The following is a 17,594-nucleotide window of genomic DNA, read 5'->3' as shown; positions in this document are numbered from 1 at the left end:
CTATCTTTAAGAAGGGATCGAGAGGTGACCCCGGGAACTACAGGCCGGTGAGCCTGACTTCAGTTATAGGGAAGATGGTGGAAGCAATGATCAAGGACAGCATTTGCGAGCACATCGAGAAAAATGGCCTACTGCGGACAAGCCAGCACGGATTCTGTAAGGGAAGGTCGTGCCTGACAAACCTTCTGTACTTCTTTGAGGGAATAAGCAGTCAGGTGGACAAAGGGGCACCCATAGACATCATTTACCTCGATTTTCAAAAGGCCTTTGACAAGGTGCCACATGAAAGGCTGCTTAGGAAGCTGTGGAACCATGGGGTGGGCGGGAATGTACACAGATGGATCAAGCACTGGCTGTCAGGTAGACTACAGAGGGTCGGAGTAAAGGGCCAATATTCTGACTGGCGGGGAGTCACGAGCGGTGTGCCGCAGGGATCGGTGCTGGGGCCGCTACTCTTCAACATATTTATCAATGACCTGGAAACGGAGGCAAAGTGTGAGGTTATAAAATTTGCAGACGATACCAAGCTCTGCGCCAGAGTTAGGACCAGGGAGGAGTGTGAGGAACTGCAAAGGGACCTCGATAAGCTGGAGGACTGGGCAAACAAATGGCAAATGCGCTTTAACGTAGATAAATGCAAGGTCATGCACATAGGGAAAAAGAACCCGTTGTTCAAGTATAAAATGGGGGGGGAGATTGCTGGAAGACTCCGAACTTGAGAGAGACTTAGGTGTGCTAGTGGATCCATCCATGAAACCATCCGCACAGTGTGCAGCAGCCTCGAAGAAAGCCAACAGGATGCTGGGCATCATCAAGAGGGGCATATCAACCAGGACGCGGGAAGTCATCATGCCGCTGTATCGAGCGATGGTGCACCCACATCTGGAGTACTGCGTTCAATATTGGTCGCCGCACCTCAAGAAGGACATGGCAGTTCTTGAGAGAGTCCAAAGAAGGGCAACGAAACTGGTAAGAGGGCTGGAAAACTGCCCATATGCTGAGAGGCTGGATAAACTGGGGCTCTTCTCTCTGGAAAAGAGGAGGCTCAGGGGGGATATGATAGAGACCTTCAAAATACTTAGGGGCATAGAGAGGGTGGACAGGGACAGGTTCTTCAGACTAAAAGGGACGACAGGTACGAGGGGGCACTCAGAGAAACTGAAGGGAGATAGGTTCAAATCAAATGCAAGGAAGTTTTTCTTCACCCAAAGGGTCGTGGACAAATGGAATGCGCTCCCGGAGGAAGTGATCCGGCAGAGTACAGTACAGGGATTCAAACAGGGATTGGACAGATTCCTGAGGGAAAAGGGGATCGTGGGGTACTGAGGGAGGTGCTGGGGTGTTGCATAAGTATAGACAGCTCACCAGGTCGTGCAGGTGCAAGGCCGGAGGGTTAGGACATTGATGGGAAGATAGGACTTCGATGAGAAACCTAGGGGGTAAGGGGGCCCCTTCTGGTGATTAAGGCAGGTCATGACCTGTTGGGCCGCCGCGAGGGCAGACTGCTGGGCGGGATGGACCTCTGGTCTGACCCGGCAGAGGCACTGCTTATGTTCTTATGTTCTTAAGAAGGATATAGCTCTGCTGGAGAGGGTGCAGAGGCGAGCCACAAAACTAATCAAAGGTATGGAAAATTTGAGCTACAAAGAACGCCTCAGAAAACTGGGACTGTTCACCCTCGAGAAGAGAAGATTGCGAGGAGATTTGAAAGAGACTTTTAAAATATTAAAAGGATTTGATAAAATAGACCAGGAAACAGCATTACTAACATTTTTGGAGGTGACATGGACACGGGGTCATAGCCTGAAATTGAGTGGCAGCAGGTTCAGGACAAATGTTAGGAAGTTCTGTTTCACACAGAGAGTGGTTGGCGCTTGGAATGCTCTCCCGGAGGAGGTTGTGGCGGAGACTACTGTTCCGAGTTTCAAGCGCAAGTTGGATGCACATCATATTGAGGGATATGAGAAAACCGGGTCTCCTAAAAGGTGTACTTAAAAGGGCCGCCGCGTGCGCGGATCGCCGGACAAGATGGACCTCAGTCTGATGTGGTGAAGGCATTTCTTATGTTCTTATGTTCTTACATAGTAACATAGTAAATGATGGCAGATAAAGACCTGAACGGTCCATCCAGTCTGCCCATAAGTTATATCCATTAAAGTATTATTCTCCCCCTATGATCCCCCCCTTCTAACTACAGCTCTGCTCAGCTGGTAAGTCCCTCCTATCTGTGCCCTTCTCTTCAACTACCAACTCCAGACTCTGTCCCTTCTGCCTTGCTGCACCATTTGCTTGGCGCAAGCTGCCCAAATTCCTATGGTGAGCTCAGTCTCTGGCAGTGTTCAAGGCCTGTTTAAAAGCCCACCTCTTTAAAAGTGCTAACTCCTCTCACCTTGGGTTCTGCATCTCCTACCATCTATATGATATCTGCTGTCCAAGTTAGATTGTAAGCTCTTCTGAGCAAGGACTATCTATAAATGTCAAAATGTACAGTGCTGCATACGCCTTTCAGTGCTATATAAGTGATAAGTAGTAGTACTAGTAATATTCTTTATCCCAGGACAAGCAGGCAGCATGTTCTCTACATGTGGGTGATGTCATCCACGGAGCCCCATCGCGGACAGCATTTCAAGCAAACTTGATTGAAGATCTCAAAGTTTGCTAGTGCTGCCCACGCATGTGTGCCTTCCTGCTCCACTAGAGGGCGCATCCCCTCCTCGTGGTCTTCAGTTCTTAGTTTTCCACGGAGCCAGAAAGCCCTGTCTCTCTTCTCTGCGTTCTTCAAAGTGCCTTTCTAGCACCTCGGCTTCTTTATTTTGTTCGGGAGTCGCTGTGCGGTTTGTTGATTGATCGTGTATTTTCTTTGTATTAAAAGAAAAAAAAATGGAATTTTTGTTGTGTTCCTGCTGGTTTTCCACCGGCAGGCCCTTCTTGGGCCTCAGCCATGCCGCTAGGCCTCGTTTGGCTGCGGCTGTGTTTTCTTCTTCCCTGGCCTCTCTCTGGGTTCACCTCGTGTGAGCAGAATGGCCGGGCCCCTTTTTCCTTCATTGGAATCGGGCTGACGTAGCTTCGATCCCCGGTGGCGTCCCGTCTGCTGTGCCTTGTGGGTTCCATCCTTGGGTAAGTCTCTTCTTTCTTTCTAGGTGCGTTACCTCGGTAATGCCACCGGCTGAGTCTCAGGCATTCCAGGCATCGAGTGCAGTCATGCCAGCCTCTACGAGACCTTCGAAGCGTGCCTCCTTTCATGGGAATACTCATCCTCGAGGTTGCCCTCTATGGAGCGCACTGCTGCACCTTCATTACCAGTTTCATTGGTACGGTGCCATCTTCCGACCCTCGACAGACTGCGGCTGAGCGACATCGCCGGGGCTTGGTGCCTTGACGTTGACTGGGGCTTTGTGTCTCGACGTCGCCTGGGATCGACTGAGGCGTTGTGTCTCGACGTCAACTGAGAATTTGTGCCTTGACGTCGACTGAGGCTTTGTGCCCGACTGAAGTCGACATCGACTGAGGCTTTGTGCCTCGACGTCGCCTGAGGCTGTGTGCTTCGACGTCGGCTGAGGCTTTGTGCCTCGATGTCAACTGCGGCTTTGTGCCTTGACGTCGACTGTGGCTTGGTACTTCAACATTGCCTGAGGCCTTGTGCCTCGACGTCGACTGAGGCTTGGTGCCTCAACATCAACTGAGGTTGGTGCCTTGTCCTGAGTCTTTGTGCCTCGACGTCGGTTGTGGCTTTATGCCTCAATGTCGACTGCGGCTTTGTGCCTTGACGTCGATTGTGGCTTGGTGCTTCAACGTCGCCTGAGGCCTTGTGCCTCGACGTCGACTGAGGCTTTGTGCCTCGACTTCGACTGAGGCTTGGTGCCTCAACGTCAACTGAGGCTTGGTGCCTCAATGTTGCCTGCGGCCTTGTGCCTTGACGTCGACTGAGGCTTTGTGCCTCACCGTCAACTGGGCTTGGTGCCTCAACGTCGCCGGAGGCCTTGTGCCTCAACGTTGACTGAGGCTTTGTGCCTCGACGTCGTCTGGGGCTTTGTGCTTCGACGTCGACTGAGGTTTTATGCCTCGACGTCGACTTGGGGCGAGTGCCTCGATGTCAACTGAGGCGTGGTGCCTTGACATCGACTGCTGCTTTGTACCTCGACGTCAGCTGTGGCTGTGTGCTTCGCGTCGACTGAGGCTTGTGCTTCGACATCGCCTGAGGCTTGTGCCTCGAAGTCGACTGAGGCCAGGGGCCTCGTCGTCGACTGGGGCCTTGTGCCTCGCCGTCGACTGGAGCTCTGTGCCTTGCCGTCGACCGAGGCTTCGTGAAGTCGACCAGAGCTTTGTGACTTGACGTTGTCTGGGGCTTTGTGCCCCTTGGTTGACTGTGGCTTTGTGCCTCGACGTCAACTGGGGCCTTGGGCCTTGGCGTCGACTGCGGTTTTGTACCCCGGCGTCGCCTGGGGCTCTGTGCCTTGACGTCTCCGGCTCCTGTCAGGGATTCGAGGGTTCTCCATTTTCTCTTCGGTTCATTGCGGGCAGACGTGCCAGACTCTTGTAGTACGGAGTTTAGTCTCCTGGAGGAGACTCTCTCAGCTCCGGCTCTATTGCTCCCGCCATGCATCGTCTCGCTGGGCGCAGAGTGTGGCTAGGGATCCGAACCTCCGGGATCGTCTCGCCACTCTTACTTGTGTGGGTACTGCGTTTTTTGAGGCCTCCCTTGAGGCGGCCACTAACCTTCTCTCAGAATGCGACCGGTCCTTCGCCTCTCTGGTACGCCTTCAGCTGAATACCTTCTGGCTTGGTGGTTTGGACTCCCTCTCTAGAGGTGCCCTCTGGATACCCCTCCTGTGTTCTCTCTGCCTCCTATGCAGCAGCCGCAATAGCTGCAGCAGCACCGGGTTATGGACTCCTGGCCGTCTTTTTGCCTATTCTAATATGAGCTTCCTGACTGCTCTCCTTCTGGAGATTTCTCCCCTCCCTTCGGGGGGGGGGGGGGGCAGCGGCGTTTCCATCGTATCTACGCACAGTGGTATAGCCTCGCATCTGTCTGTTGGGCGTTCCCATTGTCCCATCTGCGTCTGGTCCTGGCCCTTCATGTCCTGCACTAGTTTCTAGTCCGGGAGTGGTTCAGTATGCTCCCCTCCCAGCATTGTGCCCCCTCTTAGGCGGAGGGGACTGGCTGTGCTCACTGGGCCTCCAGGGACGTGCACGCACTTTCCGATTCCCTGGACTCATGCCGGTTTGTGAGATTCCGGGTGGGGGATCTCTACCTCCAGTATTGTACCCTCCCCTTCGGCTTGGCGGCCTCTCCAAGGGTTTTCACGATCTGCCTTGTGGCGGTTTCTGCTGCCCTGCGTTCTGCAGCCTGCAGGTGTTCCCCTACCTCGCTGTCTGGTAGATCAAAGTGTCCTCTCACCAGGAGGTTTTACGAGCGCCGAATCAGCCCATTTTCCTCCTTTGGAGTCTAGGCTTTGCGGTGCACTTCCCCATGTCTCGCCTCTGTCCGCCCCAGTCTCGGGAGTTCGTCGGGGCGGACCTGGACACAGTTTGTCTGCGCTCCTTCTTGTCTCGGCCTAGGTGGGCGGCCATTGTTCGTTTATGCCGGAATGTGGCCCCTCTGTCCTTGGTCCGCCTCCGGTCGTTTCTACCTCTGCCTCGGCAGGCCGCCCTTCTGCGCCTGAGTCAGCTGGTGTCTTGGTGGTCTTCGGTCTCGGCCGAGCAGATGATGATCCTTTTGGGACAATGGATCTCCACTGTTCATGTCCCGCCGTTCGCCTGGTTTCATCTTCGTGTCCCCCATTGGACCCGGGCGTCTCAGTGGCGGCGGAATCGGGATCCCACGTTCCAGCACATTGCGGTGACTCCCTCCTGGAAACGCTTGCTCCGTTGGTGGGCCAACTCTTCCAATTTGTCCAGAGGTTTGCTCTTTCTTGTACTCCCGCATCGGAAGGTTCTGATGATGGACTCCTCGGCATTCGCTTGGGGGCGCACCTCAACGGCCTTCGGACTCAGGGTCTTTGGTCGAGTGCAGACCGTCGCTGCCACATTACCTGCTGGAGCTCCGGGCCATTTTCAATGCTGTGGTGGCTTTTCGTTATTTGTTGCAGGATTGCGGGGTCCTGGTGCGTCCGGACTACCAGGTGGCGAAGTATTATGTGAACAAGCCAGGGGATATAGGTTCCCTGTTACTTTGCAGGGAAGCCTTTCGTCTTTGGCAGTGGGCGTTACGCCACAACCTCTTTCTTCGGGCGGTGTATATCCAGGGCGTGCAAACTTGTCTGGTGGACCAGTTGAGTCGCCTTCGGCCGCACGAATGGTCGCTCCATTCTCAGACTCTGCGGCAGGTGTTTGTTCGGTGGGGAACTCCAAAGGTAGTTCTGTTCGCTTCGCCCTTCAATCACGGGTTGCCTCAATACTGCTTGAGGATATTCTCCCGGGATTGCCTCGAGGCGGATGCTTTCCTTCTCGATTGGAAGGGCAAGTTCCTCTATGCGCTCCCTCCCTTTCCTCTGATTCTTAGGTCTTTGGTACACCTCAAGTCGGTCTGTGCCACCATGATCTTGATAGCTCCTCGGTGGCCCCAGCGATCGTGGTTCTCCCTGCTCCTCCAGCTCAGTGTCAGGGAGCCTCTGCTTGTTCCTGTGTTTGCTGTCTCAGTCGGGGTTTGCTGTTGCATCCCACTCTGCATTCTCTGCACTTAACAGCTTGATTCCTCTCCACAGGTCTTCCTCCTTCGACTTTTCTCAGTCAGTGAAGGATGTTCTTGAAGCCTCTCGGAAGTGCTTCACTCGTCAATGCTTTTCCCAGAAATGGTCCAGATTTGCTGCGTGGTGTGCTGAGTACCGCATGAAACCACTCTCTGCCTCCTTGCCTTCGGTGCTGGATTATCTGTTTCATTTGTCTCGGTCTGGCCTCAAATCGACATCTATTTGAGTCCACCTCAGTGTGATCACTGCCTTTCAACGGCCGCTTGATGGGACACAGCTCTCCGTCCATCCGACGGTTTCCCACTTTATGAAGGGTCTCTTCAATGTTCATCCTCCACTCAAGCCTCCTCCGGTGGTTTGGGTTCTTAATGTGGTTCTAGCTCAATTGATGAAATCTCCGTTTGAACCCATTAATACAGCTCTTTTACCATACCTCCCCTGGAAGATGGTATTCCTTGTTGCTCTCACGTCTGCTCGCAGAGTCAGTGAGCTGCAAGCTCTGATTGTGGACCCGCCTTTTCCTGTATTTTATCATGACAAGGTGGTCCTGCGTACTCATCCTAAGTTCTTGCCCAGGGTGGTTTTGGTCTTTCATATCAATCAGTCCGTTGTTCTTCCGGTCTTTTTCCGAAGCCCCACTCGCATCCTGGTGAGGTGGCGCTTCATACTCTTCCTTGTAAGAGGGCGTTAGCCTTTTACCTGCGCCGTACCGAGCCTCAGCAGATGGCTCCTCAACTGTTCATCTCTTTTGATCCTAATCGATTGGGTCGCCCTGTTTCCAAGCGCACCTTATCCAACTGGTTGGCTGCTTGTATTTCCTTCTGCTATGCTCAGGCTGGTCTCTCGCTGCAAGGTCGGGTCACGGGGCATAAAGTCTGAGCTATGGCGGTGTCTGTCGCTTTCCTCAGAGCCACGCTTATTGAGGAGATCTGCAAGGCTGCCACTTGGTCTTCGGGTCATACCTTCACCTCTCACTACTGTTTGGACGCTTTTTCCAGGAGCAACGGCCAGTTTGGCCAGTCGGTTTTGCGTAATCTGTTTTCTTACATTGCCAACTTTCCCTCCATCCCTTTTTGGTTAGCTTGGAGGTCACCCACATGTAGACAATATGCTGTCTGCTTGTCCTGGGATAAAGCACAGTTACTTACCGTAACAGGTGTTATCCAGGGACAGCAGGCAGATATTCTCGCAACCTTCCCACCTCTCTGAGGTTGACTTCTTTGCTAGCTATCTGAACTGAAGACCATGTGGAGGGGATGCGCCCTCTAGTGGAGCAGGAAGGCATGCATGCGTGGGCAGCACTAGCAAACTTTGAGATCTTCAATCAAGTTTGCTTGAAACGCTGTCCACGACGGGGCTCCGTGGATGATGTCAACCACATGTAGAGAATATCTTCCTGCTGTCCCTGGATAACACCTGTTACGTTAAGTAACTGTGCTTTCTAAATGTGATTCAGTTTTGTCTTTTACATCCAGGTGACTCTATGTTCTAACACTGTGAAGAAATATGAACTAGCCATGATGGTAGATGTGACTAATGTTGGAGAAGAAGTGTTGGCACTTCCCATTACAGCAAGGTATAGTATAGTTTGAACTATAATTCTAGATGAAAAGGCTTATGAGTCTTGACAAGTGGGATATTCTCCTTTACTCAATGAATTTGAAGAAGGCATCATCTACCTTTTTCTCTCAGCTCTGCCTCCTACATCTCTGGGCTGTGCCCCATCTCCTCAGTTTTTCTTTCTACAAGCAAGTTGGAAGGTATCTTTTCTGATCTGCTCTGATTTAGATTTTTTATTTTCAGGTCTTCATGTAAACTGTGAGGCTTGCGGCACTGCAGAGGTTCCCAGTTTGACTGGGGCAGTTCTGCCTAGGAGAAGACACAGACTCTGTGGTCAGAAGTCTGTAGCCAGACTACTACTACTTCTACTATTAATTTTTTTTTTTACTGACACAAAAAACTGTTTTAATGCCACAATTTTAGCACTAATATCAGTAAAAGTATGTAACCTCTTTATTCTGTTCACTGCTAATAGAATTACAATCATTAGAAGTGACAGTGTTATAAGCTATTATTTCCAGTTCCCTCAAGTAATGTGCAGTACATTTGCTCGATATATTTGAAGCCTTCAGACAATTGCCAGCCTCCAACCAGTCATATTATTCATTGGTTGGGTTATGCCGGACCAGAGATCTTGATATTCTAGAGGTAGAGTCGGGATGTAGTGGTTCATTACTGATGGGGGGACATCTTCTTGATAAAGCCGGTGGCGAAACATGTCGTAGATTAAAAGTCCTTATCTGACGTTGAGAAATAATTAAAATTGACTCATGCAGTGTGCAAGCATGACAAGCTAAGTAAAAAATAAAATATATTTATATTATATTTAAAGGATAGTTTATTTAAATATTGCACTGAACAAAAGCACTTTGGCAGCACTTTAGTACTATATTTTTTTTAAAAAGTCAAAAATGAACAAAAAATTTTTTGAAATAAAGAAGTAAAAAGGATCTCTGGTCCGGCATAACCCAACCAATGAACAATATGACTGGTTGGAGGCTGGCAATTGTCTGAAGGCTTCAAATATATCAAGCAAACATATTAGACATTACTTGAGGGAATTGGAAATAATAGCTTATAACACTATCACTTCTAATGATTACAATTTTAGCGCTGACATTCTTGGGTCAAATTAAGCATGAATGGTGACGGCTGACCCAACAGTAAACACACACAGATTTCTATAGCGCTACCAGACACATGCAGCGCTGTACAGAGTCACAAAGAGTAAAAAAAAGTCCCTGCTCGAAAGAGTTTACGATCTAAATAGGCAAGGCGGACAAACAAGATGTCATGGATATAGTTAAGGGGAACGATTAATCAGCTGGCAGGGTTGGAGGGTTAAGGATTGAAAGCTATATCAAAATGGTGAGTTTTAAGTCTGCTTTTAAACAATGGAAGGGAAGGGGCTTGACGGACAAACTCGGGTAATTTATTCTAGACATAGAGAGCAGCTAGATGAACGAAGTCTGGAATTGGCAGTGGAGGAGAAGAGTAAAGTTAAGAGTGACTTATCTGAGGAACGGAGTTCTCTGGGAGGTGTATAAGGAGAGAGAAGCGAGGAGAGATATTAAGAGGCATTGAAGCTTGGCAAGGCAAGCAGGAGAGAGCAGCACAGAGGGAGAAATTAGAAGGAAAGGGAGGCAATTCAGAGCTTGAGAAGAGAAGAGGCAGGAGACTAGGGGAATCGGCGAGAGTCAGCTCCGCCCACCCCTGACATCAGACATCGAAGCTCCCCCTTAAAATGGGAGGGGTCAACTTTAAAGGAGTGTAAGAAGAGGACCACAGTAGGTGCAGAAGGAAACTACAGCAGGCATAGAGGACAAAGCAGGTACAACACACAACCAGGCATACACAGAGGGTACCGAGAACACACAACCACACGCCACTAAAGGAGAGCAGAAGGAGGACACAGAGGACAACAGCACTAACCAACACAGAACACAACAACATTAGTCAACACTGGTCAAACTACTAATAGGGAAGTAGCAAGCAGCTAATAGGGAAGTAGCAAGTAGCAAGCACAGAAGAAAACACACACACAAGCTCGCCTTTGCGAAGGAGCCTTAAGAAAGAGCTGGGAAACTCGGTCGCCCAGCAGAGCGACTTAGAACAAAAGCTACAAGTCCTAGTTTTAGCTAGCTACACATCAGGGCACACATTCTCACATACTACATACCTAGAGGGGAAACAAGCACTCACAGGTACCAACATAGCAACACCAGCAGACTCACAACAAACAGGAAGACAGCAGACAGGAAGTCAGAAATCATCCAGTCGAAAGAGACAGAAGGTTCACAAGAAATCACTCAGACAACTCAGAAGGGAAACAAGAAATGAAGCCCAAGGAAGTCAGAAGATGAGCTTTCCAGTCTTCTGTACCGGCTGCAATATGTATGACTACCTCCCTTCGGGGACTCGGGAATACATTTGCAGTCGCTGCATGGAGCTGGATAGCTTGAAATGGCAAGTCTGACTACTAGAGGAGACAGTGATGGAACTAAAAGAACTCCTCACCTTTGAAGATAGAATCCGCGAACAGGAGAAGTTTCTAGTGGAGTTCAGTGCAAACGAAGAGGTCAAGGAGCTAGAAAGATTCATCGAGGAAGCCCACCAGCAACATGTGGAGATCCCAGGGCTGGAGAACTGTACCCGAGCAACCCAGGAAGATGGCCTGGACGAGAGGAGAGAAGACACCCCTACAAATTCAGAAGAGACTGAAGCTAAGATAGGGGACGACCGCACACCAGGAGAAAGAGAGAGAATGCATGAAGACGTCCCCCCACACAAAGAGCCGAAAGCAACTTCAAGCGTATCGCAGAAAGAAGAAGATTGGCCCTTCACCATGGACGTGGATTTATGACCCACAAGGAACCTCCGAATAAAGAAGATGGGGATCATCGTAGGAGACTCCATTATACGCCATGTGGATAGCCACACCGCAGGAGGGAGAGAGGATAGAATCGTCACCTGCCTGCCTGGAGCAAGAGTGAAGGATGTGGCCAACAGGATCTCCAGGATCATAGACAGTGCAGGGGGAGAGGACACTGCTGTGCTTATCCACGTGGGAACCAACGATGTGAGCGGATGGAAGTATGACAGGGAAGAGATGAAGGGCCAGCTCTGCTCACTCGGAAGAAAACTGAAGATCAGGGAGGTGAAGGTGGCTTTTTCCGAGATCCTCCCGGTACCAAGAGCGGATGGAAAGAGACAAGGGGAATTGCAAGCGATCAACGCCTGGATGAGACGGTGCAAAGAGGAAGGCTTTGACTCCATGCGCAACTGGATAGTGTTCTGGGGGAAAAGCAAGTACTACAGAAAGGACGGACTACACCTCAACAAGGAAGGAGCATGAGTATTGGCAGGCAACATGAAGAGGGCCATTGAGAAGGCTTTAAACTAAAGGACAGAGGAAAGATGACAGTCAACCGGGCGACAGGATGCCTCGAAGAAGGAACTACGGACAACTACTCAGACACGGGAGGGGACGACTACAAAGCAAATAAGGGAGACAATGCAGGAGCAGAAAAGGATACCGTGAAAGAAACAGTAGAGACTGCTAAGCTTAGAAAGTCCAAGAAGGTAACACAAAGTGAACTCAAATGTATGTATATGAATGCTAGAAGTCTGAGAAACAAAATAGGAGAATTAGAGACAATAGCAAGACACGATGAACTGGAAATCATTTGCATAACAGAAACATGGTGGAATGATGGAAACAAATGGGACACAGTACTACAGGGATACAAACTATACAGAAGAGATAGAGTAGGGCAGAAAGGTGGAGATATTGCCCTATATGTTCAGGATGGAGTAGAAACTGTTAGAGAAGCTACGACGGAAAGGACAGAGAAGCTGGAGTCCCTCTGGATCAAAATTCCTAGACACAATGGTGCAGACACAAAAATTGGCCTTTACTATCGACCCCCCCAGGACAGACGGAGGAGAGAGACTCAGAAATGATAGAGGAAATTAAACAAGAATGTAAGACAGGTAATGTAATAATCATGGGAGACTTCAATTTCCCGGGGATAGACTTAAACCTGGGAACCTCGAACTGCAGTAAGGAGGCCAAGTTCCTGGAAATGCTAGGGGACTGCTTCCTGGAACAAATGGTGGGAGAGCCGACGAGAGGAAACACCACCTTGGACTTGGTCCTAAATGGCATTACGGGACCGACAAAAGAAATAGAAGTCACGGTCCCGCTGGGGACAAACGATCACAACATGATCAACTTTAAACTTGACATCGGGAAAGGGAAACGTACCAAAACCTTAACCACGACCTTAAACTTTAAAAAGGGAAGATACGATAGCATGAGAGCCATGGTGAAACAACAGCTCAAGAAAAAGATGGACAAAGTTAAAACGGTAGATCAGGCATGGTCCCTACTGAAAAATACTATCACGGAAGCAAAAATCTCTACATTCTGCGGATTTCCAAAGAAAGGAAAACTAAAGGCAAACCAGAACCGGCATGGCTTACTAGAGAGGTGAAGGAAGCCATAAAAGAAAAGAAGGACTCCTTTAAGAAATGGAAACGCACGAAAAGAACCGAAGCTTGGAACAAACACAAAGATGATCAGAAGAAATGTCACAAGGCAGTGAGGGATGCCAAAAAGGACTATGAGGAGAAAATAGCGCAAGAGGCCAAAAATTTCAAGCCCTTTTTTAGATACGTAAAAGGAAAAAAAACCTGCAAAAGAGGCGGTGGGACCGCTGGATGACCAGGGAAGAAAAGGGTATATTAAGGAGGACAAACAAATTGCAGACAGACTAAATTCCTTCTTTGCATCTATCTTTATGAAGGAGGACACCGCAATAATACCAGAAGCAGTGAAAGTGTTCAAAGGAGTAATAGAGGACAGCCTCACCACAATAGAAGTGGACTTGGACCAGATATACTACCAGATCGACAATCTTAAAAGCGACAAATCTCCTGGACTTGATGGAATTCACCCGAGAGTCTTAAAAGAACTGAAGGTTGAAATCGGAGAGCTTATGCAAAAACTTGCCAACTTGTCAATTAGAACTGGACAGATACCGGACGATTGGAAGATAGCGAATGTCACGCCAATTTTCAAAAAAGGATCAAGAGGAGAACTGGGCAACTACAGACCTGTGAGTCTTACGTCTGTCCCTGGAAAGATGGTTGAAGCACTGATTAAAGATAGCATAGTCCAGCACTTGGATACACACAACTTGATGAGAGCCAGTCAACATGGCTTCATGAAAGGGAAATCATGTTTGAAGAATTTACTTCAATTTTTTGAGACTGTGAACAAACAAATTGATAATGGAGAACCGGTGGACATAATATACTTGGACTTCCAGAAAGCGTTCGACAAGGTTCCACATGAAAGACTTCTCAGGAAACTACAAAGCCATGGAATAGAGGGAGATATACTAAGATGGATAGGCAAATGGCTGAAGAACAGAAAGCAGAGAGTAGGCATAAATGGGAAGTTCTCAGACTGGGAGAAGTGACTAGCGGTGTGCCCCAGGGCTCGGTACTTGGGCCCATCTTATTTAATATTTTCATCAATGACCTAGAAGAAGGAACATCCAGTGAGATCATCAAGTTTGCAGACGACACAAAGTTATGCCGGGCAATCAGATCACAGAAGGATAGTGAGGAACCCCAGAGTGACTTGTGTCAGTTAGAGAAATGGGCGGAGAAATGGCAGATGAAATTTAATGTGGAAAAGTGCAAAGTAATGCATTTAGGCAGAAAGAACATGGAACACGAGTATAGAATGTCAGGTGCAACTCTGGGTAAGAGCGAACAAGAAAAGGACCTGGGTGTACTGATAGATAGGACTCTGAAACCATCGGCACAATGCGCAGCAGCAGCAAAGAAAGCAAATAGAATGTTAGGCATGATAAAGAAAGGAATCACGAGTAGATCGGAGAAAGTTATAGGGCAATGGTCAGACCACACTTGGAATACTGTGTCCAACATTGGTCTCCCAACCTAAAGAAGGATATAAAACTGCTGGAGAGGGTGCAGAGACGAGCAACGAAGCTAATAAAAGGTATGGAGAACTTGGAATACGAGGAACGACTTAAGAGACTGGGATTGTTCTCCCTTGAGAAAAGGAGACTGCGAGGGGATATGATCGAGACTTTCAAAATACTGAAAGGAATCGACAAAATAGAGCAGGAAAAAAAATTATTTACAATGTCCAATATGACACGGACAAGAGGACATGGATTGAAGCTAAGGGGGGACAAGTCCAGGACAAATATCAGGAAGTTCTGCTTCATGCAACGAGTGGTGGACACCTGGAATGCTCTCCCAGAGGAGGTTATTGTGGAATCCACCATTCTAGGATTTAAAAGCAAACTAGATGCACATCTCCTTACGAGAGACATAGTGGGATATGGGTGACTAAAATTACGCCAGGTGTACACCTGGCTGGGCCTCCGCATGTGCGGATCTCTGGACTTGATGGACCGAAAGTCTGATCCGGAGATGGCAGTTCTTATGTTCTTATGTAACAGAATGAGGAAGGAGCAAGAGTATTGGCAGGCAACATGAAGAAGGCCATCGAGAAGGCTTTAAACTAACAAATAGGGGAAAGCTGACAGTCGACCACCAGTCGATGGCACGGACGACAGGATGCACCGATGAAGAAACCATGGGCTACTACTCATACACAGGAGTGGACGACCTCACAGCAAATAAGGAAGACAAGGCAGGAAGGGACAACTCAGACACAGGAGGGGATGACCGTACAACAAACAAGGGAGGCAACACTGGAGCGGTTAAGGAAACCGTGAAAGAAACAGTAGAGACAGTAAAGAGTAGGAAGTCCAAAAAGGTAACACGAAAAGAATCAAATGTATGTATACGAATGCTAGAAGTCTAGGAAACAAAATGGGGGAACTAGAGACAATAGCAAGACATGATAAGTTGGAAATCATTTGCATAACAGAAACATGGTGGAATGAAGAAAACAAATGGGACACAGTGCTACAGGGATACAAACTATATAGAAGAGATCGAGTAGGGCAGAAAGGTGGAGGTATTGCCCTATATGTTCAGGAAGGAATAGAATCTGTTGAAGTGGCTACGACGGAAATGAAAGAGAAGCTAGAGTCCCTCTGGATCAAGATTCTTGGCCAAAACAGCGCAGACACAAAAATTGGCCTTTACTATCGTCCCCCAGGACAGGCGGAGGAAACTGACTCAGAAATGATAGAGGAAATCAAACAAGAATGCAAGACGGGCAATGTAATAATATTGGGAGACTTCAATTTCCCGAGGATAGACTGGAAACTAGGAACCTCCAACTGCGGCAAGGAGGCCAAGTTCCTGGAGGCGCTAGGGGATTGCTTCCTGGAACAAATGGTAAAAGAGCCGACAAGAGGCAACGCCACCCTGGACTTGGTACTAAATGGCCTCACGGGTCCGACAAAAGAAGTAGAAGTTACGGTACCGCTGGGGATGAGCGATCACAATGTGATCAGCTTTAAGCTTGACATCGGGAATAGAAAACATGCCAAAACCTTAACCAAAACCTTAAACTTTAAAAAGGGCAAATACGATCACATGAGAGCCATGGTGAAAAAACGACTCAAGAAAAAGGTGGACAAACTTGAAACGGTAGACCAGGCATGGTCCCTACTGAAAAATACTATCACAGAAGCACAAAATCTCCACATTCCGAGGATCTCCAAAGAGGGGAGAACAAAAGGTAAGGGAGAACCGGCATGGCTTACCAGACAGGTGAGGGAAGCCATAAAAGAAAAGAAGGACTCTTTCAAAAAATGGAAACACATGAAAACAACCGAAGCATGGAAAAAACATAAAGATGATCAGAAGAAATGTCACAAGGCGGGTGAGGGATGCCAAAAAGGACTATGAGGAAAAAATAGCGCAAGAGGCCAAAAACTTCAAACCCTTCTTTAGATACGTGAAAGGGAAAATACCCACAAAACAGGCGGTGGGTCCCCTGGACGACCAGGGAAGAAAAGGGTACATCAAGGAAGATAAACAAATTGCAGACAAACTAAATTCCTTCTTTGCGTCCGTCTTTACGGAGGAGGATACCGCAAAAATACCAGAAGCAGTGAAAGTGTTTAGTGGAGTAATAGAAGACAGCCTCACCACAGTTGAAGTGGAGTTGGACCAGATATACTACCAGATCGACAAACTTAAAAGTGACAAATCCCCTGGACCGGATGGAATTCACCCGAGAGTTTTAAAGGAATTGAAGGTTGAAATCGGAGAGCTATTGCAAAAACTTGCCAATCTGACAGTCAGAACTGGACAGATACCAGATGACTGGAAGATAGCGAACGTCACGCCAATTTTCAAAAAAGGATCGAAAGGGGAACCGGGCAACTACAGACCTGTGAGCCTTACGTCTGTCCCTGGAAAGATGGTTGAAGCACTGATCAAGGATAGCATAGTCCGGCACCTAGATACACACGACTTGATGAAACCCAGTCAACATGGGTTCAGGAAAGGGAAATCATGTTTAACGAATTTACTTCAATTTTTTGAGACCGTGAACAAGCAAATTGATAGTGGAATGCCAGTGGACATAATATATTTGGACTTCCAGAAAGCGTTCGACAAAGTTCCACATGAAAGACTTCTCAGGAAACTACAAAGCCATGGAATAGAGGGAGATATACACAGGTGGATAGGCAAATGGCTGGAAAACAGAAAGCAGAGAGTGGGCATAAATGGGAAGTTCTCAGACTGGGAGAAAGTGACTAGTGGTGTGCCCCAGGGCTCGGTTCTTGGGCCGATCCTATTTAATATTTACATCAATGACCTGGAAGAAGGAGTATCCAGTGAGATCATTAAGTTTGCAGACGACACTAAGCTATGCCGGGCAATCAGATCGCAGGAGGATAGCGAGGAACTCCAGAGCGACTTGTATCAGTTAGAGAAATGGGCAGAGCAATGACAGATGAAGTTCAACGTGGAGAAATGCAAAGTAATGCATTTAGGTAGTAAGAATAAGGAACACGAGTATAGAATGTCAGGCGCAACTCTGGGTAAGAGCGAACAAGAAAAGGACCTGAGTGTACTGATAGATAGGATCCTGAAGCCGTCGGCACAATGCGCGGCAGCGGCAAAGAAAGCAAACAGATTGTTAGGCATGATAAAAAAAGGAATCACGAGTAGATCGGAGAAAGTCATAATGCCGCTTTATAGAGCAATGGTCAGACCACACTTGAAATACTGTGTCCAACATTGGTCTCCCAACCTAAAGAAGGATATAAAACTGCTGGAGAGGGTGCAGAGACGAGCAACGAAGCTAATAAGAGGTATGGAGAACTTGGAATATGAGGAATGACTCAAGAAACTGGGACTGTTCTCCCTTGA

The 17,594-nt window shown here is 48.3% G+C and overlaps 1 protein-coding gene across 8 annotated transcripts in view; it reads left to right on the top strand.

Moving 5' to 3' along the window:
* The window catches only part of HYDIN (HYDIN axonemal central pair apparatus protein), a 1,718,235-nt gene that overhangs the window by 364,945 nt on the left and 1,335,696 nt on the right, over positions 1 to 17,594 (top strand). For all 8 annotated transcript variants that reach the window (XM_033943280.1, XM_033943278.1, XM_033943277.1 and 5 more), the window contains one exon: positions 8,165 to 8,265. In XM_033943280.1, coding sequence (XP_033799171.1) covers positions 8,165 to 8,265 — 101 coding nt within the window. The remainder of the gene's footprint in view (positions 1 to 8,164; positions 8,266 to 17,594) is intronic.

Source organism: Geotrypetes seraphini, chromosome 4 (assembly GCF_902459505.1).
Source record: "Geotrypetes seraphini chromosome 4, aGeoSer1.1, whole genome shotgun sequence".
Classification (NCBI taxonomy): Eukaryota; Metazoa; Chordata; class Amphibia; order Gymnophiona; family Dermophiidae; genus Geotrypetes; species Geotrypetes seraphini.
The sequence above is the reverse complement of the archived record's forward strand: the minus strand, read 5'-3'. Positions and strand labels throughout refer to the sequence as shown.